This window comes from Lucilia cuprina, chromosome 4 (assembly GCF_022045245.1).
Source record: "Lucilia cuprina isolate Lc7/37 chromosome 4, ASM2204524v1, whole genome shotgun sequence".
Classification (NCBI taxonomy): domain Eukaryota; kingdom Metazoa; phylum Arthropoda; class Insecta; order Diptera; family Calliphoridae; genus Lucilia; species Lucilia cuprina.
The window spans coordinates 3,838,779-3,862,956 of NC_060952.1; the positions used below are offsets into that span (position 1 = coordinate 3,838,779).

Here is a 24,178-nt window from a genome sequence, read left to right on the forward strand (position 1 = left end):
GAACTGAACTAGAACTGAACTAGAACTGAACTAGAACTGAACTAGAACTGAACTAGAACTGAACTAGAACTGAACTAGAACTGAACTAGAACTGAACAAGAACTGAACTAGAAGTGAACAAGAACTGAACTAGAACCGAACTAGAACTGAACTAATTTCAATCTTTTTCATGTTATCCTTCTTTTCATATTCTTCTTCTAATTACAAACTACTGCTTTCCAACGACCAACCACCTTCTCTTATTAGAAAACAGAAGATATAAACAAAAATCAATAATCTTAATTAATTACAATATTAATTGTAACTGCTAAACAGCAGATGTGACCGACCCGACAACAAAGGTGGCAAGCATCAAACTACAACCCAGACAGTAAAATACTTAGAAAACTTTATGCAACATATTGTCTTAAAACATGTAATAGTTGGCAAAACTATTTACCACATAAAATACAATTTTAATAAGAATCTATTAAATATACAAAATAATTTATAAAAACAATTTGTAGATGTTAATATGTGTTGAGGTTTTGAGCAATAACAACAAAACACACCTCAACAAAAACAAAGATTATTAATAAATATCTAAATAAATATCTTAAAGATTTACAGGGATCTACTAAAATCCAAATAGATTATTGACACAAACACTTACACAGAAATACAAACAAAATATTCATTAATGTTTTCTAATGCCCCAGCTAAGGCCTTAGATTAAATATATTTGTGTTTTCTTTATTTTTTTTTTTTGCTGTTTTATTAATAAATCAGCAAAAAATTTCTTATGAAAATCAAATGACAAACAATTATTTTTCCCAGAATTATTGTAAGAAAAATAAACAAAAAATAAATTTAGTAAAGAAACGAAAATAAAACATCTCACAAATTATATTTACCCATGGATTTGGATTTGGATTTGTCTACAATATTTTACAAATGTTTGTTTTTATATGTGCATGTGTGTATTTCTTGTAAGGAAATCCCATCACCACCACCCACAACATTCCATTTCAATATTCGTTTTATTGGCGTGCGGTTGGAAGTCTTTTGGCTTGGCACAGCATAAATTGTTTTTAATAAATACCATAATCGTTCTACTAAGAGCACTGACTCCATATATCCCACCACCAACCAAGCCAAGCAGCCACATAAAAAACCAACAACACGTTTTATGTTGGCAACTTATTCCACTTTAACAGTTGCAATAAAATTCAAGAATATTTCAAATAAATTTTGTCAACTGTTAAGTGGAAAATCGAAATCGATTAAACTACATTTTTATTTATTTCAATTCAGTTCAATTCAATTCAATTCAATATGTAGTCATAGTATGCAAAATCAAGAAAGAAGAAAACGAATGTATAAATGAAATGAAACGCAAGGAAATGAAAGGAAATACTAGCAGCCGGTTGGGAGTAAGTGGTAGTGAGTTGGTACTGCCTCAATCTACCATACAATTTCTTTTGCAATTTACAATTTCCAAATGTCGATTGTTAAATTGTTGAAAAATAAAAAAATAAAACAAACGTTGGTTTAAAAGACGATGAAACTGAAACGTGGTTGGGTTATATTAGTTGGTAAGAGGTGGTTAGAAGTTATCAAGAGTCAACTAACTTAGTGAGCAAACTGTATAGAGTAGAGAAAAAATACGATCTTATAATACTGCCACTTATTTGCTTGCAACGAGACGACACACTTACTACTGGTATTTATTAGGGGGGAGAATAGTAATATACAAATTTATTTGGAACAGTGAAGTTAAGATGAATTTAAATTCTTTGGAAATAAAAAGTCTAAAGATTTGTTGAAGAATTAACATATTAAAATTAGATGAGACTATAATACAGACTATAGTCGAGACATAACTATATCCAGGGATATAATTAAGAATATAGTACTGATTCTATAATATAGACTTAAGTCCACACTAAATTTTAGACTACAGTCGAGACTATATTCCATAGTATTGTCCAGACTTTAGACCACACTACTATCGATCATATTATAGTCAAGACAATAGTGCAATTCAGTATTCAGATTAAAGTCAAAACAATAGTTCAGAATATTATTCAAAATATAGTACCTATAGACCAAACCTCACACTATTGTATAAGACTAAAGATCAGTATAATACTAAATCTTTTATCTAGATTGTTGTCAATGCAATAGTTAACATGCTATAGTCGAGTCAGATTATATTCCCGACTTAAGTGAAAACTATAACCAGTACAGTAGCCATACACATGTAGTACATACTATAGTGGTGCCTCAATCTACCTCCACAGGAAATTAAACATTATTTGTTAAAAGTCAATTAATCACTTTTCAGTATACCAAGGTATAAAAAGTAACCAGTTTGCTTAAAATACAGAGTGAAATCAACTTTCCCATTTGTTAAACTAAAGGCACCTATAGAAGATTAAAAACCTAAGCAATACGACAGATGATTGGAAAATTGAATTTTTCAAGAGTTTCCACACATTTATATTAAAGAGCAAAAGTCTGTATGTCTCTTGAATTCTCTATCTGGCTGTATGTATATCTGTCAGTGTATAATCTAACTCGGTTTGAGGTGTATTTGTATTAACTTAAAAAAATAAATATCAAATAGGAAGTAAAACCCACACAAGTTGACTTTAAGAAGGAATTGAACAAGTGCACGAAATAAGAAATAATAAAATAATCCTTAAAGAAGGAGAGCAAAACAACAAAAAAAAAAAAAAAATCCAAAGTAATACAAACGTCTAGCAATGAGACTATAAAAATATAAAAGCACGAGCGAACTTCATTGGCAGTATGTCTTACTGTTTATGCTAAAACGTTCAAACGAAACAAATGTTTGTGTTAGTGTGTGTAACTTGTATGCAGAACTTACTAATACTATAACAGCATTCAAGAGAAAACAAAATTGAAATAACGCAATAAAAATGGAAATTGTAATACACCCTCGAAATGTGATATAAAATATAAAATAAAAATAAAAAAACATAAAAAATTACTTGTTCCGTTCTTATTTTTTTTCTTTTTTTTTTGTATAATTTTATACACTACACATGCATGCACACCAAAATAACATTAAGAAGTAATACAGCAACACTAAAAGGTGAAAAAAAATACTTTAGTGGAGGTTTGAAATCAATGCTAGCTTCACTTGCTGCCAATACTCAATACCCAACACCAAGAACAACAACCAACGCCTTGATCCTTCCGTGAAAAATCAAAGATATTTGTATTGGGAAATTTGAAATTTGAAAAGTGTAAATGTGCATTAGCTACAGCCAACATACAATACACTCTTATACATATGTATGTATACACACCACCATTATCCTGTCCCAGAATACACGTGTGTATTTGTTTTGGAATACATGTATTTGTATGGGTGTGTTGTGCATAAAATCATGTTGTAGATAAAGAAACTTTTTTATTTTCTTATTTTACTACGTGGGCAAATAAACCACGACAAGTTAGTGAACCTTAAATAATTGGAATTTTATTGCAAATGAAAATATTACTTTCTCTCTAACACCCTTGAAAAATAAAAAAACTAACATCTAGCATAATAAAAAATCTGAAAAAATAAATAATTAATTATAAGTTAATCATAAATCATAATATTTGCAATTTTTACACCTATCAATACATTTTAACAGATTAAATTGTCGTTTTACGCAGACTTTATAAATAATTTTTTTTCTTCCCTTTACTAAATCACTTTTTTTTCTTCATCTCAACTTTCATACAATTCTTAGTAAATCATTTTATTTTTATAATCAACAACATTTTTTTTCTGTTCTGTTTCCCAACATTACAACTTGTTTAGTACAAAAAAAAATTACATAAAGATTTACCCAACGACAGCTGTCAAAAACAAGTTACTAACAATTTTCTAACATGTTAGAAACTTTTTTTCTCTACACACAATAATATTCTTTATAATATATATATTTTTTTGCTCAATAGAGGGAGTGTGAAAAAAAGTTTGTAAAAAAAACCTTAACTAACAATATCTTGTCAACGCTAAAACAAACTCTTGTAAATACCAACTCAACTCACTAAATGGTCATCAACTTTTTTTAATGTTGAAATAAACTTAAATCATTAAAATCCCTAAAAAATCTAAAAACCGCTCACACAAACATTTTTATTTGTCAATAAAATGCTAAAATAAATATTTTTGTATTTAAAAACGAAAAAAAAAAACAACAACTCAAATTCGCAGAATAAAAGTTTATCTTTAATAAAGAGAGAAAAAATCATTAAAACTGCTGACCCATTAAATTGTTTAACACAACTACAGACGTTGATGACAGCTTTTTTTCTGCGTCTTTTTTTTTTGTTATTTTTTAGAAGACAAAGCTTTATGTTGAAATAATCTAAAAATGTTTTAATCAAAATTTTTAACTTTAATAGCAATTTTTTTTTGATGGTTTTAGTATTAAACACAAATTTATTGAAAAAAAAACTTTTATTACAAAATACTTTCATTACAGAAACCTTTTAAAACTTGATTATTTTTAGATTCATATTCCTATTAAAACAACATTTCTGATCTTTATAGAAACTATAGATGTTCTTCTATAGATTGATCAACATTTGTTGTCAAACAGAACGCTACGTTATGAAAATGACAACGATTCGTTGTCGAAATTACAACAATGCACTTCCGAAATGATATAAAGCGTAATCGATATGAGAACAATGATTTTCTCCAATGACAACGATACGTTGCCAAAATTACAAAGCTGGTTGTCAAAATGATAACTGGGAGTTATTAAAATTTTATTTTCTAACTGTTAGCAAACGTTGTAAGCTTACTTTTGACAATGGATTGTATCAATTTCGGTACTGTTCTAACAGTTTTTTCCCTCTGTGTATATGATTAATATTTCGTTAGAAACATTATTATCTGATAAATAAACATTTTAAGAACAAGTATATTTACTTTTTCATCAGAAGAGTCTATTATGTATTAGTCAGAATATATAAATATATCTTTAGAAAAAGAATCATGTATTGATTGAGATTTGATCATATTGATCAACATTTATATAGAATATTTTATGGATTAATTAACTTTTCTATAAAAAAAAGTTGATCATAAATGGATTAACATATTTTTAAAGAAGAAATGGTGTTTATTTCGTTAGAAAAGTTATTATCTACTTGGTCACCACTGTTAAAGTTTCTTTGTGCTATTTTCGAAAGAATTGGTAATCTTGGATTTATCATTCTTTAGGAAAAAAAATTATCGTAAATTATTGAAAATTTTCGGTTGTTAATAATATATTGATTCAAATTTGATCACAGATAGAAGAGATGATCATAAATTAATTTATATAAAAAACGGATTTGGATCGTAATTTCCGTAGAATAGAAAGACATTCATAAAACATTTCTATAGCAAAGTAAAAAGTAACATTTCTAAAGAAAAAACATTCACGTATTGATCAACATGAGACATTTCTATAAAAAAATTATCATAAATTGTTCAACGTTGCAATAGAAGCGATGATCATTAAAGAGTTGATCTTTAATTAATATTTTTGTAAAAAGTCTGTTTGCCTTTTTTTTAGAAAAATCTCATTTTTTAAAAAAATCATCATTTTTATTATCACTTTAAAATTATTAATTTTCTTTAATTTTCTTTTTTTAGGTAAGTGTCTTACTACTGTTCGATTAAATAAAATCTATTTGGACTAGGTAATGTACAAAACTGTTTAATTTAAAACTTAAAAGCCTAACCCCCATATTCATAAATGTCTAATAAAAATATTTATGGTTTATTGTAGGAATTTTGTATGAAAAAACGTGCATTTTGAACCTAAAAGAACGATTAAATAATTATATTTTTAAAATTAACATTTTCTTACAATGATTTGTGATAGCATCAATTATATCTTACCTCTCCAATATATTGAGAACTTAAAGCTTATTAAAAAATACCAGATGTTAAAATAAAATTTTGCAATAATTTAAAATTACAAAGTAATTAAATATATCTTATGGCCCCTTATTTTAACACAAAATAAGAAATTTCAACACAACTGGTGTTTAAATCAAACAACACATAAAACAAAACAACAATTACAAGCAACAACAATAACAAAATAATAAAAGAGTTATAACTTTTATGATTAAATTGGCGGCGTATTCAAGTGTACAAAAATATCCCAACATACAAATGTGTTTGTTTGTTTGTTTATTTTCTCAACTTTCAATTAAATGTATTTAAATTAAAAAAAGTCCACAAGCATCATCAGTTCGGTTTAATTTTTATTTTTATTGATTTACAGTCTTTGTTGTCTTCAAACTATGAACACACATAGCCCCTTGCCTCATTCACTGCGCTATTCCATCAAATATATAAAATACAATGTTATAAGTAGAACGACAAGTTAGTTGGAACGATGGAATACAACAAAATAATTTATTGTTTAAGATGAAGTCATAAATCTTAAGGTTTATTTGTTCATCAATTTAAAAAAAAGTCTCTATTTATTTTTTATCATTGATCATTTATGTTGATTTCATAGACGGACTTGAAATTTTATTTAAATACCTAAAAAAGTAAAGCGCAAACAGTGTTAAGATAATGTAATAGCAACAAGAACAACAGCAACAACAACAACATCTGCAGCAAATACAACAATAACAAAAAACTGTTAATAAGCTAATAGATGGCCCGCATGTTGCCACTTTGTATATAATAAAAAAATCTTAAAAAAACAAACAGTTGAAGCATTGAAGTTAATTTACTTCAATGCTTCAACTGAGGCCATCATGAGAAAAAAATTTAGCTTCTTTTTTTTTTTTTTTTCTTCAATAAATAATTGATCTTTAGATTTTTATGGCATCTATTAAAACAAAAAATTATATTGTAGTATTTTTACATACAAAACACGGTTGTAAGTTTAACTTATGCATATAAATTAAGATTGATTTAGCTGAAGAAGAGAAGAAACTAAAAAATATTAAAAATCATTAAATGATTAATTTGGGTTATTAGTTTAACATTGGCCAAGCGAACTCCCCTCCCATTGATTTCACTTCATTTAACTTACGTTTTTTTTTTTTACATACGAAATGTATTGTATATAATGAATACAAATCTTTGCTATTTTTTTTCCAGAAATTGAAAAATCAATTTGTTTTACATTCTTCAGTTTTTGTAGTTTTTTTTTACATATTTGTCATTCCGTTCATTATATTACCGTCAGACTTTGGTGAAGTTCTCATTAAGTATGATCTTTAGGAAAATTAATATTTTAGTTAATAGCAGATTGATCAACACTGAAAAGTTGATCACCACATTCTTTTTATATATTTTTTATAGAAAATATATAGAACGATAAACATTTTTAATAAAAACTTGATCAGTTTTTTTTATACCGATAGATCAATATTTCTGGAAAAATATTTCTGGAAAATATTGTTATTCTTTTCTATAGAAAATTTTATCAGAGAATGATCAATATTTCTAAAAACTTGATCATTATTTTTACAGACAATTTTTTCACCGATCGATTAATATTTTTATAAAAATTTATCATAAATTGTATAATTATAGATAATTTCTAAATATTCTGAAGCAACAATGTCAGCACTTTGATCAATAATGAAAAGTTGATCGTATACTATATTTAACATTTCTATACAAAATTTGATCACAAAACGATCAATATTAATCAATATTTGTATAGAAAAGTTTCATTAATATTTTTATAAAAATTGATCACAGATCGATAACATTTTTTGTGTAAAAATTGATCACAAATTGATCAGCATTTTTATAAACTAGTTAAATACGTTTATATAACAATGATCGATTTATATTTTTATAAAAAATTTGATCACAGGAAGACTTACATTTCCATCAATAAGTTAATTACAGATCGACCGATCAGCATTTACAGCAGATTGATCTGTAATAAAAAGTTAATCATAAACAGTTTAACATTTCTATACAAAATTTGATCACAAAATGATCAATATTGATCAATATTTGTTTAGAAAAGTTTATTGTCCTTTGAGCAAAATTTTTTTAAAAATTTATCACAGATCGATCAAAATTTTTACAGAAAAATTGTTAACACATCGATCAGCATTTCTAGAAACTAGTTGATGGATACAGTATGATCAACGTTTACATAAGAATGATCGATCTTTATAATGAATTTGATCACAGGAAGACCTACATTTCCACCGATAAGTTAATAACAGATCGATCAATATTACCGATCAACATTGACATATATAAATTTATCACATATCAATCTACATTTGTAAAGAATATGTATCACAGATCGATAAAACTTGATCATAGTTTTAAGTATTTCTATAAAAAACTTTATTAGATAATAATAATAATTTCTATAGCAAGGCTGATCACCGACCTGATCATTATAGAAACATATCGATCAATATTTCAACAGATTGATCAAGATGTTGATTAAAGATCGATCAGCATTTCTTTTTTTCTAAAGAAATGTTCATTTATCTGTGATTACTAATGGATCAAAATTTCTATAAACACTTGATCACAGATCAATAAGCATTTCTATATATAAGTCAAATGCTGTATAATCAAATTTTGATCATTGATTTTAGACCTTTATGATGAACAAAATTTTCACCTAAAGTTGATCATAGATCAAACAATATACAGAGTAGTTGATTACACAGTGATCAACATTTCTATACAAAAGTTGATCATTGATTATAAACATTGATGATCATATTTATATAACATATCTTTAGGTAAACTTTTCAATAATTATCATTTTTTACAGCATAATTATTATCCTTTGAAAGATTTCTATGAAATTAAATGAAAAATTTCAAAAATTTATTTTATATAATGACTACATTAAGTAAAGTTATGTAATGTATGGTTATCCCATTAAAAAAAAAAACCTTAAGAATTTTATATGCCCTCGTTTCACAGGATGTAACATGAAGAAAAAAAATCTACAAAAAGAAATAAAGTCATTAGTTTCTATCACAACTTACTTACTTACTACAGGCTTTATCATCAACATTTACCCCTGCATCCGCCATTAAATCTGTGAATAAACTTAATTTTCTTCATCTTCATGCAACATTTTCAAAAAGTAAATTCTTCTTACTTACGCTTACCACCTTGTAAGTTATTTTTTTTTTCGCTCAAACATTTCCACTCTGCCGGTCGTTGACGCAAAAAGGCATTAACATTTTAATGCAAAATTATTATTATTATTGTTACAAAAATATTCGAAAAGTTAAATCTAGCATCTTCAACAACTTTCGTTGGTTGCACTATTTGCATTCTTACTTATATTCATCCATTCATTCATTCATTCATTCATTCCTTCGTTCATTCATTGCTATAACCCTGGTTTATTTCTTGTGTATTATTTTTGTAAAATTTTTTTTCAGTTTTATTTCTTGGCGAAAGTGTTGCCAGGCATTAAAGCCTACAAATTTGTTAAGAAAACACTTTTGCATGAGAGGAGGAAAATTGGTAAAATTATCATTGCAGTGTTAAATAATGTTCGAAAAAATATAAAATAAATTTCTCAAGTACCACAAAGTCGCATTACTTTGTCGACACTTTTGCCAGTGCGAAAAGAACGTAGCAAAAAAAAAAATACTTTTTTATATGTAAAACTTTGTCCTCTGCATTGCAGTGCTGCATTCTTGAGAAAATAGCCGTGTTACTTTAATTTCCATTTGCCATGAACACAGTCAATGTTTAACAAAAACAGAATTCTGAAAACTTATTGCAAGAAGTTATGATGATGATTTGTAAGTAATTTGTTATTCTTTTGCAATGATTTCTTTTTTTTTCAAATTTTATTAACGCCCAGCACTGCTCTTAATGAAATCTTATCTCTTAGAATTGTAAGTAGTTGTTGTTGAACGAATGAATGAATATCTTTGTATTGATTGATTTAATTTAAACTTGAAAAACACTTCAAACAAAATGTCTGGAGTATAAATTTAAAAAAGAAAAGATAAATAACAAGAAGAATGTATATTTTAAAATACATTTTAAAGCTTTAAAACTAAAATTTTGCAAAATTTAACTTAATATCTATAATTTTTGGTTTTGAAAATTTGACAAACTGTTTTATAATTTCCAAATTTAGTTTTTATTGACATGTGTCATTGAAGTTTTATTAAATATATATTTTTGTTATATAACTGTTTAAAGTGCGGAAGTACGTTTTATTTTCTAGCCGGATATTGCGCTGTATGTCACAATTATTAACGCTTGTTTAAATACCCACTGAACTTTACACTAAATAGCTCAATTTAAAAGTTTTTAACAAAACTAAATTACAAGGCGTTGCTTTTTTTGTCCGATAATCCACCCTTAGTGGGGTGAAATTCTAACCAGAGAAGTGTGCCACAGAATGCGTCTCATTAAGAGCGACAGTTGTATGGTGGACAGTTATATTTACTGGTTATTAAGTGAAAATTGTAACAGCTGGAAAGTGTTTAAAAGTTATAAATGATATTTAGCCAAGTTAGGTTAGAAATTAGTTTAATTGTCGTTTGAGAGTTGTCATCAATATTAAAATTGTAATTGTGTTAAGTGATTATATTGTCGAACAATATTTTGTCCACGATTAAAATTTGACATCAAATTTAAATACTTTAACCTCTTTTAGGAAACCGCACGCAGAGAAAAAACATAGTTCGTTACATGGTTACTATAACTAAACTATGTTTACTGTAACAATATATTGTTATTCAAAACATTATTGTTACCGTAATCATCATTTTATAGAAACTGTAATTTTACTGATTCAGTAATCAAAATAAATTTGATTTCGATAAATATTTTTTAACGACATTTTGATCACATTTTGATCATAGTTATGTATTACAAACAATATTATGGTAAATAAAAAATATTATGATTACATATTTCAACTGTATTTAATCATAATATGATATTTTAAAATTATTACAGTTACCATAATATATTTAGACTACTTTCATAATTTTGACCATAACATGTTGCACTTAGAACATGGTTACCACAACCATGTTTTTTTTTTCTCTACTTGCATAACAACAAAAATATTTATCAAACAGTGGTTAATAGAAATGATGATCAACATGTTATCAACTTTTCTATAGAAATGTTGATCAATCTGTGATCAGATAATTATTCGAAATATTGATCAAGCTGTGGTCATCTATCCAATAACACTTTTTTCAACTTTTCTATTGAAAATAAATAATGTGAATGCCAAGTTCATGTCGTAAACAGCCCTTATATTAAAAATCTATTTAGAAATATTATACAGAATATTTCAAATATAACTATCAAATATTCAACAATTTACAAAATATACTTCTAACATTCTTTAATTTAAAATTAAAACTACACAACAGAGATTTCGTATAAATTATTAAACAACTAACGGCAGATTTTAACGGATAAAGAATTTGAATAAAAAACATACTATAGAATTCTCTTGAATATATGTATGTTTTTTTATATAAATAAATGCGTTACAAAACTAAAAAAAAAGAATTAAAAAAAGAAATCTTTCCAAACAAGTATCCTGTGAAATGTGAAGTTTATTAGAAATTCAATACAATTTCATATTCATTTAAATTGAAAAGAGAAAAAATTTAAATAAATTAATTATCAACACAAGCTTTTACGTTTCTAAAACACCTGCTTTTCATACTCATACACATTCGAGAGGTGCCAGGTTAGCAACTACCTTTAACTCCCTCTCATAAGCAGTATCTGTGTTTTCCCCAGTTTTTACTTTACGCGATGTTGAACATGAATATAATCTTAGGATTATGACTCCTAAAGGACTAAAAAAAAACGTAGTAAGAAAAAACAAAACACAAAAAAAGAAGTATGTATTTTGTTTACGGCGAAAGCGGTAGAAAAAGGCAACCGAAACTTGTAATACATTACAAGATGGAATACTAAAGTTTAGGGGATGGATGCTGAGCGTAAGGATACATGTGTGTGTGTTTGTGTTTGAGAGTGTTATAAGGTTTATTTTATTTTACAACTTTTTTTTTCAACATTTTACGTTTGTTTGCAGCGGCAAGCATAGGGCAATATAACATGCCACAAAGGTCATAAAACCATATCAACACATTAACAACAACGAAAGTATAAAATAATAACAAGAAAAATAACAAAACATCTACGGTAACACTGAGAGAAATTGTGGGAAAAATGTTTACAAAACAAAACAGTTTTAGAATACAAAAATTCCTCTAAAATACATCTCTTTAGTTTAAGTTCATTTCCAGTTCTAGTTCAATTGTAGATCAGTTCTAGTTTAGTTCTAGTTTAGTTCTAGTTCAGTTCTAGTTCAGTTCTAGTTCAGTTCTAGTTCAGTTCTAGTTCAGTTCTAGTTCAGTTCTAGTTCAGTTCTAGTTCAGTTCTAGTTCAGTTCTAGTTCAGTTCTAGTTCAGTTCTAGTTCAGTTCTAGTTCAGTTCTAGTTCAGTTCTAGTTCAGTTCTAGTTCAGTTCTAGTTCAGTTCTAGTTCAGTTCTAGTTCAGTTCTAGTTCAGTTCTAGTTCAGTTCTAGTTCAGTTCTAGTTCAGTTCTAGTTCAGTTCTAGTTCAATTCTATTTCAGTTCTAGTTCAATTCTAGTTCTGTTCTTTAAACAAGGATTGATTTTTATTTTTGGTGAGGATATTGATAAGTGTATATTTTCAACCTCTACATATGTGTAGCGTGACTCCTCTTCTGCTCTTACTAAATATCAATGTAGTGAAAGAAGAGATTCATACAAAGATAGTTAAAGGAGGTATCATTTGAACGTAACTTCTGACTGTTGTAACAACAGGAAATAAAATATACAAAACATACACGAAAAAACTACCATAAACAGGCACACATATGATAATAGATATGTGTGTTTAAATATACCCTGTAGTTCGAAGAGGCATCCGCGAACGAGTTAATTCAGCATTCATATATCAATGGCAGTCCTATTTTTGTTACAATTTGTTTGTATAATCCGATGAAGGATCACTAAATGACAAATAATTCTTCTTGCATACTGATAATATACATATATGTAACTACTAGTCAAGGAACTAGATATGTGGGAAAAAATATGGTCTCTAAAACTCTGTTAAAACTGCAGGACAGCATGTAATGGAGTTTTAGATTGAAGTATGTTTATAAAAACAACGGGAATACTAACATCAACACCAGCAACAACAATAATAATATTTACCATGCAAAAATCTTAAATAAAAATACAAGCAAGCGGGCAAATGAGACCTTAACAAACCCGGTTTTATGCTCATCCACACCTACTCACACAAACCTACACCTACAATAGCCCCAACATAACGTAACAACTAAGCATACATTTAACAAATTTTATAGGTAAATTTGTAAATGTATATGTGAGTATTGGTGTATGTGTGTTAAGGGAATTTTTTCCCTTTTAACAAACATTTTGACTTTTTTTGTGTTTTATTTTTTTTCATTTAGCCCAACAAAATGTGAACGTTGTTTATGTTGGTAAATAAAATACAGAGAGCAAACAAATGATATACACTCGTAAAGAGAGTTTAGACGGAAGTTGGGGGTATACAACAGAGGTTTGGGAGTTGATGATGTTGTTTTTATCCTGACTCATAAAAGGACATATTTTATGAGTGGCAACTACACCACCTACACAATCTACACAAAAATTGCTCTAAATACGAAATAAAACAAAACTCATCGTAACAACGTCTATATGACGGTATTAGAATTAACAACAACAACACAACATCATCACTGTCGTCCTCCTCAACAGCAAAAATGAAACAAACAATTTTATGTTGGTTGCATCTTTTAGATTGTTTTAATGTTGTTTGCTAACACACGTGCATGTGTTTAGTTGTATAATTTTATGTGTGTCTTATGCCTTTTGGTAACAGCTTCAATTCAACAAACAAAAATTCTACATAAAATTTCGGAATGTATTTTTCCTGTTTCTGTATAAAGCTAAAATGTATATTTGTGCAGTTTACAAAAACGTACTTAGATGAAGAAATAAAATGAAAATGTTGTACGTTTTACATTAAATACAACAAATAACAACAAAAACGTGTAGCCAGCAGAATTATTTTTTTATTGCACATATTTACGTTTGTTAAAGAGTGTCTGTTTGTACACTAGTAAACAGAGTAATTTTCATTCATGTAACAGTTACACCATTTTCAGGAATAAAATTGTAACTACATGGAAGAAATAATTTCTAGTTCAGCTCTAGTGAAGTTCTAGTTTATTTAATTTAAGTTTTAGTTCTAGTTCACTTCGAGTTCAGTACAAGTACTGTTTTAGTTCAGTTGTAGTTCAGTTCTAATTCAGTTTTAGTTCAGTTCTAGTTCAGTTCTAGTTTAGTTCTAGTTTAGTTCTAGTTCAGTTCTAGTTCAGTTCTAGTTCAGTTCTAGTTCAGTTCTAGTTCAGTTCTAGTTCAGTTCTAGTTCAGTTCTAGTTCAGTTCTAGTTCAGTTCTAGTTCAGTTCTAGTTCAGTTCTAGTTCAGTTCTAGTTCAGTTCTAGTTCAGTTCTAGTTCAGTTCTAGTTCAGTTCTAGTTTAGTTCTAGTTCATTTCTAGTATTACCATGAAACTTAACTGACATTAACTTCTCCAGTAACCCTCGTTCTACAGCCAAATATTCACCATTAACCCACATTTCTTATCTATTTTCTATGGAACTAACATTAAAAAACTAATAAAACACAGGGACCTCCTGACCCCATGTGTAATTTGCTAAATTTAACAGCATTTTTTGTCTTACTCCTATTTCTACAACAATTAGTTTTCTTTCTACCATTTGATGATCCTAACAGGACTATAAAAATTCCCCGAAAAAACGCAAAAATAAGGAAGAACGAACAACAAAATCAAAAAAAGAGGAAATAATATGTATATAAAAATAAAATAAAAACATTAAAAAAGAATCACAAAACAATCAAAACCGGAGGAGTTGTAATTAAGTCTATTATAATTTCTACGTTGTAAAACAAACAAAAAATAAAAACGAAGCAAGATGAGGCAAAAGCAACAACAAAAAAGGGCAAAAATTCCATTTATTACATTTTTACTCCACAATACGACATAATTATCCATTTAACATGTTTTGGAGTGCATTAAAAATCTACCACAAGAATACAACACAGCGTGGAAAGAAGTGAAAAAACAACAAAAAATTAACGCCGAAAATAAAGTGATGGTGGCAGGCGGAGGCAGCAGGCCACACACATTCATAAAGTTCACAAAATAATTGTCATGTTAAGATTACAATTTTCATTTTCAATTCCACTGCCTGTTGGTTTTTCTTTTTTGTTTTTTTTTTTCACAAATTTGTTGGCTGTTTGGCTGCTGTTGCTGCCACAAGTACCCAAAAACCAAGTACGTACGTTCATATTTTCAAATGAGATTTTATTTTTTGTATTAAGAGTTTTTTGCACATTTTTTCGGTTGTTTCTATTTTAAATTACATTAAACGGTGCGTCACGTAGACACCTAAAAGTACAAGTGTGCTGGCTGCTTCTCTATGTGTTGTGGCATGAAAGTCAGTCGTCATACTCCTTTATGGGGTCTCAGTTGTAATCGTTTTAAAGCACTTGTATTTGTTCGTTTTATTTTTTTGTCAATAGTGAGTGAGTGGGTCCGTTTCTATCCAATTGTTGGTTGTCTGTGTTCATATGACACCAAGCCTTAGACACCTGTATCCCTTTCATGTTGTTGTTGGTTTCATTACATGCCTTGTGTACTTGCAAGCGAACTAGTTGGAGTAGACACAATATATTAATGTAAATGTTGCTAGAGTTGTAAGTTTTTTTTTCTTATTTCTTTTCATGAGCAAATATTCAGTGTGTTTTAGAATTATCTATGTTTTTCTTATTTTTCTTTAGTTATTTGTTTTTATTATTTGGCCGTTGGTTGCTTTGCATTAATATACAAAATGTTACCTGCGCTTGTTTCGGTTTTCTATTTGTACATTTGGGCACTATAGGGAATCATAAAATAAAGCAAACATTATTTTAGATGTTGGCGAATAGTCAGGTTACACAATTTCGAGCAAAATCAGAACAAAATTTAATTTGAAGTGAACTAGAACTGAACTAGAACTGAACTAGAACTCAACTAGAACTGAACTAGAACTGAACTAAAACTGAACTAGAACTGAACTAGAACTGAACTAGAATTGAACTAGAACTGAACTAGCACTGAACTAGAACTGAACTAAAACTGTACTAAAACTGTACTAGAACTGAACTAGAACTGAACTAGAACTGAACTAGAACTGAACTAGAACTGAACTAGAACTGAACTAGAACTGAACTAGAACTGAACTTTCAGTTCTAGTTCAGTTCTAGTTCAGTTCTAGTTCAGTTCTAGTTCAGTTCTAGTTCAGTTCTAGTTCAGTTCTAGTTCAGTTCTAGTTCAGTTCTAGTTCAGTTCTAGTTCAGTTCTAGTTCAGTTCTAGTTCAGTTCTAGTTTAGTTCTAGTTCAGTTCTAGTTCAGTTCTAGTTCAGTTCTAGTTCAGTTCTAGTTCAGTTCTAGTTCAGTTCTAGTTCAGTTCTAGTTCAGTTCTAGTACAGTTTTAGTACAGTTTTAGTTCAGTTCTAGTTCAGTGCTAGTTCAGTTCTAGTTCAATTCTAGTTCAGTTCTAGTTCAGTTCTAGTTCAGTTTTAGTTCAGTTCTAGTTCAGTTCTAGTTGAGTTCTAGTTCAGTTCTAGTTCAGTTCTAGTTCACTTCAAATTAAATTTTGTTCTGATTTTGCTCGAAATTGTGTAACCTGACTATTCGCCAACATCTAAAATAATGTTTGCTTTATTTTATGATTCCCTATAGTGCCCAAATGTACAAATAGAAAACCGAAACAAGCGCAGGTAACATTTTGTATATTAATGCAAAGCAACCAACGGCCAAATAATAAAAACAAATAACTAAAGAAAAATAAGAAAAAATAGATAATTCTAAAACACACTGAATATTTGCTCATGAAAGAAATAAGAAAAAAAACTTACAACTCTAGCAACATTTACATTAATATATTGTGTCTACTCCAACTAGTTCGCTTGCAAGTAACAAGGCATGTAATGAAACAACAACAACATGAAAGGGATACAGTGTGTCTAAGGCTTGGTGTCATATGAACACAGACAACCAACATTGGATAGAAACGACCCACTCACTCACTATTGACAAAAAATAAAACGAACAAATACAAGTGCTTTTAAAACGATTACAACTGAGACCCATAAAGAGTATGACGACTGACTTTCATGCCACAACACATAGAGAAGCAGCCAGCACACTTGTACTTTTAGGTGTCTACGTGACGCACCGTTTATGTAATTTAAAATAGAAACAACCGAAAAAAATGTGCAAAAAACTCTTAATACAAAAAATAAAATCTCATTTGAAAATATGAACGTACGTACTTGTTTTTGGGTACTTGTGGCAGCAACAGCAGCAAACAGCCAACAAATTTGTGAAAAAAATAAATCAAAAAAGAAAAACCAACAGGCAGTGGAATTGAAATGAAAATTGTAATCTTAACATGACAATTATTTTGTGAACTTTATGAATGTGTGTGGCCTGCTGCCTCCGCCTGCCACCATCACTTTATTTTCGGCGTTAATTTTTTGTTGTTTTTTCACTTCTTTCACGCTGTGTTGTATTCTTGTGGTAGATTTTAAATGCACTCAAAAAACATGTTAAATGGATAATTATGTCGTATTGGAGTAAAAATGTAATAAATGGAATTTTTTGCCCTTTTTTGTTGTTGCTTTTGCCTCATCTTGCTTCGTTTTTATTTTTGTTTGTTTTACAACGTAGAAATTATAATTAGACTTAATTACAACTCCTCCGGTTTTGATTGTTTTGTGATTCTTTTTTAATGTTTTTATTTTTATTTTTATATACATTTTATTTCTCTCTTTTTTTGATTTGTTGTTCGTTCTTCCTTATTTTTGCGTTTTTTCGGGGAATTTTTATAGTCCTGTTAGGATCATCAAATGGTAGAAGAAAACTAATTGTTGTAGAAAAGGAGTAAGACAAAAAATGCTGTTAAATTTAGCAAATTACAATGGGGTCAGGAGGTCCCTGTGTTTTATTAGTTTTTTAATGTTAGTTCCATAGAAAATAGATAAGAAATGTGGGTTAATGGTGAATATTTGGCTGTAGAACGAGGGTTTACTGGAGAAGTTAATGTCAGTTAAGTTTCATGGTAATACTAGAAATGAACTAGAACTAAACTAGAACTGAACTAGAACTGAACTAGAACTGAACTAGAACTGAACTAGAACTGAACTAGAACTGAACTAGAACTGAACTAGAACTGAACTAGAACTGAACTAGAACTGAACTAGAACTGAACTAGAACTGAACTAGAACTGAAACTAGAACTGAACTAGAACTGAACTAGAACTGAACTAGAACTGAACTAGAACTGAACTAGAACTGAACTAGAACTGAACTAGAACTGAACTAGAACTGAACTAGAACTGAACTAGAACTGAACTAGAACTGAACTAGAACTGAACTAGAACTGAACTAGAACTGAACTAGACTGAACTAGAACTGAACTAGAACTGAACTAGAATTGAACTAGAACTGAACTAGAACTGAACTAGAACTGAACTAGAACTGAACTAGAACTGAACTAGAACTGAACTAGAACTGAACTAGAACTGAACTAGAACTGAACTAGAACTGAACTAGAACTGAACTAGAACTGAACTAGAACTGAACTAGAACTGAACTAGAACTGAACTAGAACTGAACTAGAACTGAACTAGAACTGAACTAGAACTGAACTAGAACTGAACTAGAACTGAACTAGAACTAGAACTGAACTAGAACTGAACTAGAACTGAACTAGAACTGAACTAGAACTGAACTAGAACTGAACTAGAACTGAACTAGAACTGAACTAGAACTGAACTAGAACTGAACTAGAACTGAACTAGAACTGAACTAGAACTGAACTAGAACTGAACTAGAACTGAACTAGAACTGAACTAGAACTGAACTAGAACTGAACTAGAACTGAACTAGAACTGAACTAGAACTGAACTAGAACTGAACTAGAACTGAACTAGAACTGAACTAGAACTGAACTAGAACTGAACTAGAACTGAACTAGAACTGAACTAGAACTGAACTAGAACTGAACTAGAACTGAACTAGAACTGAACTAGAACTGAACTAGAACTGAACTAGAACTGAACTAGAACTGAACTTGAACTGAACTAGAACTGAACTAGAACTGAACTAGAACTGAACTAGAACTGAACTAGAACTGAACTAGAACTGAACTAGAACTGAACTAGAACTGAACTAGAAACTGAACTAGAACTGAACTAGAACTGAACTAGAACTGAACTAGAACTGAACTAGAACTAAACTAGAACTGAACTAGAACTGAACTAGAACTGAACTAGAACTGAACTAGAAACTGAACTAGAACTGAACTAGAACTGAACTAGAACTGAACTAGAACTGAACTAGAACTGAACTAGAACTGAACTAGAACTGAACTAGAACTGAACTAGAACTGAACTAGAACTGAACTAGAACTGAACTAGAACTGAACTAGAACTGAACTAGAACTGAACTAGAACTGAACTAGAACTGAACTAGAACTGAACTAGAACTGAACTAGAACTGAACTAGAACTGAACTAGAACTGAACTAGAACTGAACTAGAACTGAACTAGAACTGAACTAGAACTGAACTAGAACTGAACTAGAACTGAACTAGAACTGAACTAGAACTGAACTAGAACTGAACTAGAACTGAACTAGAACTGAACTAGAACTGAACTAGAACTGAACTAGAACTGAACTAGAACTGAACTAGAACTGAACTAGAACTGAACTAGAACTGAACTAGAACTGAACTAGAACTGAACTAGAACTGAACTAGAACTGAACTAGAACTGAACTAGAACTGAACTAGAACTGAACTAGAACTGAACTAGAACTGAACTAGAACTGAACTAGAACTGAACTAGAACTGAACTAGAACTGAACTAGAACTGAACTAGAACTGAACTAGAACTGAACTAGAACTGAACTAGAACTGAACTAGAACTGAACTAGAACTGAACTAGAACTGAACTAGAACTGAACTAGAACTGAACTAGAACTGAACTAGAACTGAACTGAACTAGAACTGAACTAGAACTGAACTAGAACTGAACTGAACTGAACTAGAACTGAACTAGAACTGAACTAGAACTGAACTAGAACTGAACTAGAACTGAACTAGAACTGAACTAGAATTGAACTTAAACTGAACTAGAACTGAACTAGAACTGAACTAGAACTGAACTAGAACTGAACTAGAACTGAACTAGAACTGAACTAGAACTGAACTAGAACTGAACTAGAACTGAACTAGAACTGAACTAGAACTGAACTAGAACTGAACTAGAACTGAACTAGAACTGAACTAGAACTGAACTAGAACTGAACTAGAACTGAACTAGAACTGAACTAGAACTGAACTAGAACTGAACTAGAACTGAACTAGAACTGAACTAGAACTGAACTAGAACTGAACTAGAACTGAACTAGAACTGAACTAGAACTGAACTAGAACTGAACTAGAACTGAACTAGAACTGAACTAGAACTGAACTAGAACTGAACTAGAACTGAACTAGAACTGAACTAGAACTGAACTAGAACTGAACTAGAACTGAACTAGAACTGAACTAGAACTGAACTAGAACTGAACTAGAACTGAACTAGAACTGAACTAGAACTGAACTAGAACTGAACTAGAACTGAACTAGAACTGAACTAGAACTGAACTAGAACTGAACTAGAACTGAACTAGAACTGAACTAGAACTGAACTAGAACTGAACTAGAACTGAACTAGAACTGAACTAGAACTGAACTAGAACTGAACTAGAACTGAACTAGAACTGAACTAGAACTGAACTAGAACTGAACTAGAACTGAACTAGAACTGAACTAGAACTGAACTAGAACTGAACTAGAACTGAACTAGAACTGAACTAGAACTGAACTAGAACTGAACTGAACTAGAACTGAACTAGAACTGAACTAGAACTGAACTGGAACTGAACTAGAACTGAACTAGAACTGAACTAGAACTGAACTAGAACTGAACTAGAACTGAACTAGAACTGAACTAGAACTGAACTAGAACTGAACTAGAATTGAACTTAAACTGAACTAGAACTGAACTAGAACTGAACTAGAACTGAACTAGAACTGAACTAGAACTGAACTAGAACTGAACTAGAACTGAACTAGAACTGAACTAGAACTGAACTAGAACTGAACTAGAACTGAACTAGAACTGAACTAGAACTGAACTAGAACTGAACTAGAACTGAACTAGAACTGAACTAGAAACTGAACTAGAACTGAACTAGAACTGAACTAGAACTGAACTAGAACTGAACTAGAACTGAACTAGAACTGAACTAGAACTGAACTAGAACTGAACTAGAACTGAACTAGAACTGAACTAGAACTGAAGTAGAACTGAACTAGAACTGAACTAGAACTGAACTAGAACTGAACTAGAACTGAACTAGAACTGAACTAGAACTGAACTAGAACTGAACTAGAACTGAACTAGAACTGAACTAGAACTGAACTAGAACTGAACTAGAACTGAACTAGAACTGAACTAGAACTGAACTAGAACTGAACTAGAACTGAACTAGAACTGAACTAGAATTGAACTAGAACTGAACTAAACTAGAACTGAACTTTATTGCTTTATAGTTATTTAAAAAGCAATAAGTCGTTATTACTCAGTAATACAAAATGTTTTAGTTTTTTAAATTTTTCAAATGTTTAATTTTATTAAATTTTAATAATGACATTTTTCGCCTTTATTCCCAACTTGGTTTCCCTATTTTTTTTGTGAGAAAATCGACTTTTAAACGTTTTCCACTTAAATTTATTAAAATACTAGCTATACCCAGTGTGCTTCGCTACCCTCATCGTAATGGAATAAAATAAATATCATTATTGTAAATGTATATATATCTGCAATATCAAAAATTCCCCTTTTAGAGAACTCTTTAAGTTTAATTTTATGATTCTAGTCTCAATATTACAGAAAATTAGAAAAAACAGTTGATGAACGAAAAAGTTCCAGACAGTGCCTTTTTATACATTTTCATTAAATCAGGATGACGCATGTTTAATTTTCAACCAGAAACCAAAAAAAATCGCATAAAGATTTTTATACAATCAAGCAGCTACATGTCCAATTTAATGTTTTTAGGTTCAATATTATAGAAAATTCGAAAAGTATTAGTAAAAGAACATAAAAGTACCAGAGTATGCTTTTTCAATTTTCGTTCAATTGGGATTCTGCGTGTTTAATTTTATGTTTATATATTCAATATTTTAGAAGGCTCTAAAAGTACCAGTACCAGTGAAGTACGAAAAAGTACCAAAGGACCTATTTTATTTAATTTCATATTCCTAAGTTCAATATTATAGAAAATTCAAAAAGTATCAAAAAAAAATACTCCAGTTTAAATTTTCATTTACTCAAGTCCCTGATTGCTTTTAAAGATTCTAATTAACACCGGGCTCCACATGCTTAATTTCATGTTTCTAGGATCAATATTATAAAAAACACAAAAAGTACCTTTTGAAGAACGAAAAAGTACCCTTTATAGGTTCTCACTTAATCCAGACTCTAAACGCTTAATTTCATGTTTCTAGGTTCAATATTATAGAAAATTCAAAATGTACCTTTTAAAGAACGGAAAAGTACCAAAAAGTCCCCTTTTATAGGTCCTCACTTAATCCGGTCTCTATATGCTTAATTTCACGTTTCTAGGTTCAATATTATACAAAAATCCAAAAAGTACCTTTTGAAGAACGAAAAAGTACCAAAAGTCCCCTTTTATAGGTTCTCACTTAATCCATCCTCTACATACTTAATTTCATGTTTCTATGTTCAATATTATAGGAAATTCAAAAAGTACCTTTTGAAGAACGAAAAAATATCAAAAAGTCCCCTTTTATAGATTCTCATTTACTCCGGGCTCTACATGCTTAATTTCATGTTTCTAGGTTCAATATTATAGGAAATTCAAAAAGTACCTTTTGAAGAACAAAAAAGTAACAAAAAGTCCCCTTTATAGATTCTCATTTACTCCGGGCTCTACATGCTTAATTTCATTTTTCTAGGTTAAATTTTATAGAAAACTCAAAAAGTACCTTTTGTAGAACGAAAAAGTACCAAAAAGTCCGCTTTTACAGATTCTCATTTTCTACGTGCTCTACATGCTTAATTTCATGTTTCTAGGATCAATATTATAAAAAACACAAAAAGTACCTTTTGAAGACCGAAAAAGTACCAAAAGGTGCCCTTTTATAGTTTCTCACTTAATCCAGGCTCTAAACGCTTAATTTCATGTTTCTAGGTTCAATATTATAGAAAATTCAAAATGTACCTTTTAAAGAACGGAAAAGTACCAAAAAGTCCCCTTTTATAGGTCCTCACTTAATCCGGGCTCTACATGCTTAATTTCACGTTTCTAGGTTCAATATTATACAAAAATCCAAAAAGTACCTTTTGAAGAAAGAAAAGGTTTCAAAAAGTCCCCTTTTATATGTTCTCACTTAATCCAGGCTCTACATACCTAATTTCATGTTTCTAGGTTCAATATTATAAAAAATTCAAAAAGTACCTTTTGATGAACGAAAAATCCCCTTTTATAGATTCTCATTTACTCCGGGCTCTACATGCTTAGTTTCATGTTTCTAGGTTAAATTTTATAGAAAACTCAAAAAGTATCTTTTGTAGAACGAAACAATACCAAAAAGTCTCCTTTTATAGATTCTCATTTACTCTGGGCTCTACATGCTTAATTTCATGTTTCTAAGTTCAATATTATACAAAAATCCAAAAAGTACCTTTTGAAGAACGAAAAAGTACCAAAAGTCCCCTTTTATAGGTTCTCACTTAATCCATCCTCTACATACTTAATTTCATGTTTCTAGGTTCAATATTATAGGAAATTCAAAAAGTACCTTTTGAAGAACGAAAAAGTACCAAAAAGTCCCCTTTTATAGATTCTCATTTACCCCGGGCTCTACATGCTTAATTTCATTAACGAAATAAAAAATTTATTTCAAAATGTTGCAACATCGTAGTGGGAGCCCGTTATTAC

The 24,178-nt window shown here is 29.6% G+C and overlaps 1 protein-coding gene across 3 annotated transcripts in view; it reads left to right on the forward strand.

Moving 5' to 3' along the window:
* LOC111690838 (sterile alpha motif domain-containing protein 5) overlaps window positions 1-24,178 on the forward strand; it is a 125,867-nt gene that overhangs the window by 7,727 nt on the left and 93,962 nt on the right. Inside the window, exon 3 of one of the 3 annotated variants that reach the window (XM_046950578.1) lies at window positions 5,654-7,595. The exons of the other annotated variants lie outside the window; for them this stretch is intronic. Within the exon in view, the coding sequence (XP_046806534.1) occupies window positions 5,654-5,680 (27 nt within the window). The 3' untranslated portion in view covers window positions 5,681-7,595. Of the gene's footprint in view, window positions 1-5,653; window positions 7,596-24,178 lie in introns of those variants that run through there. 3 annotated transcript variants of the gene reach the window in all.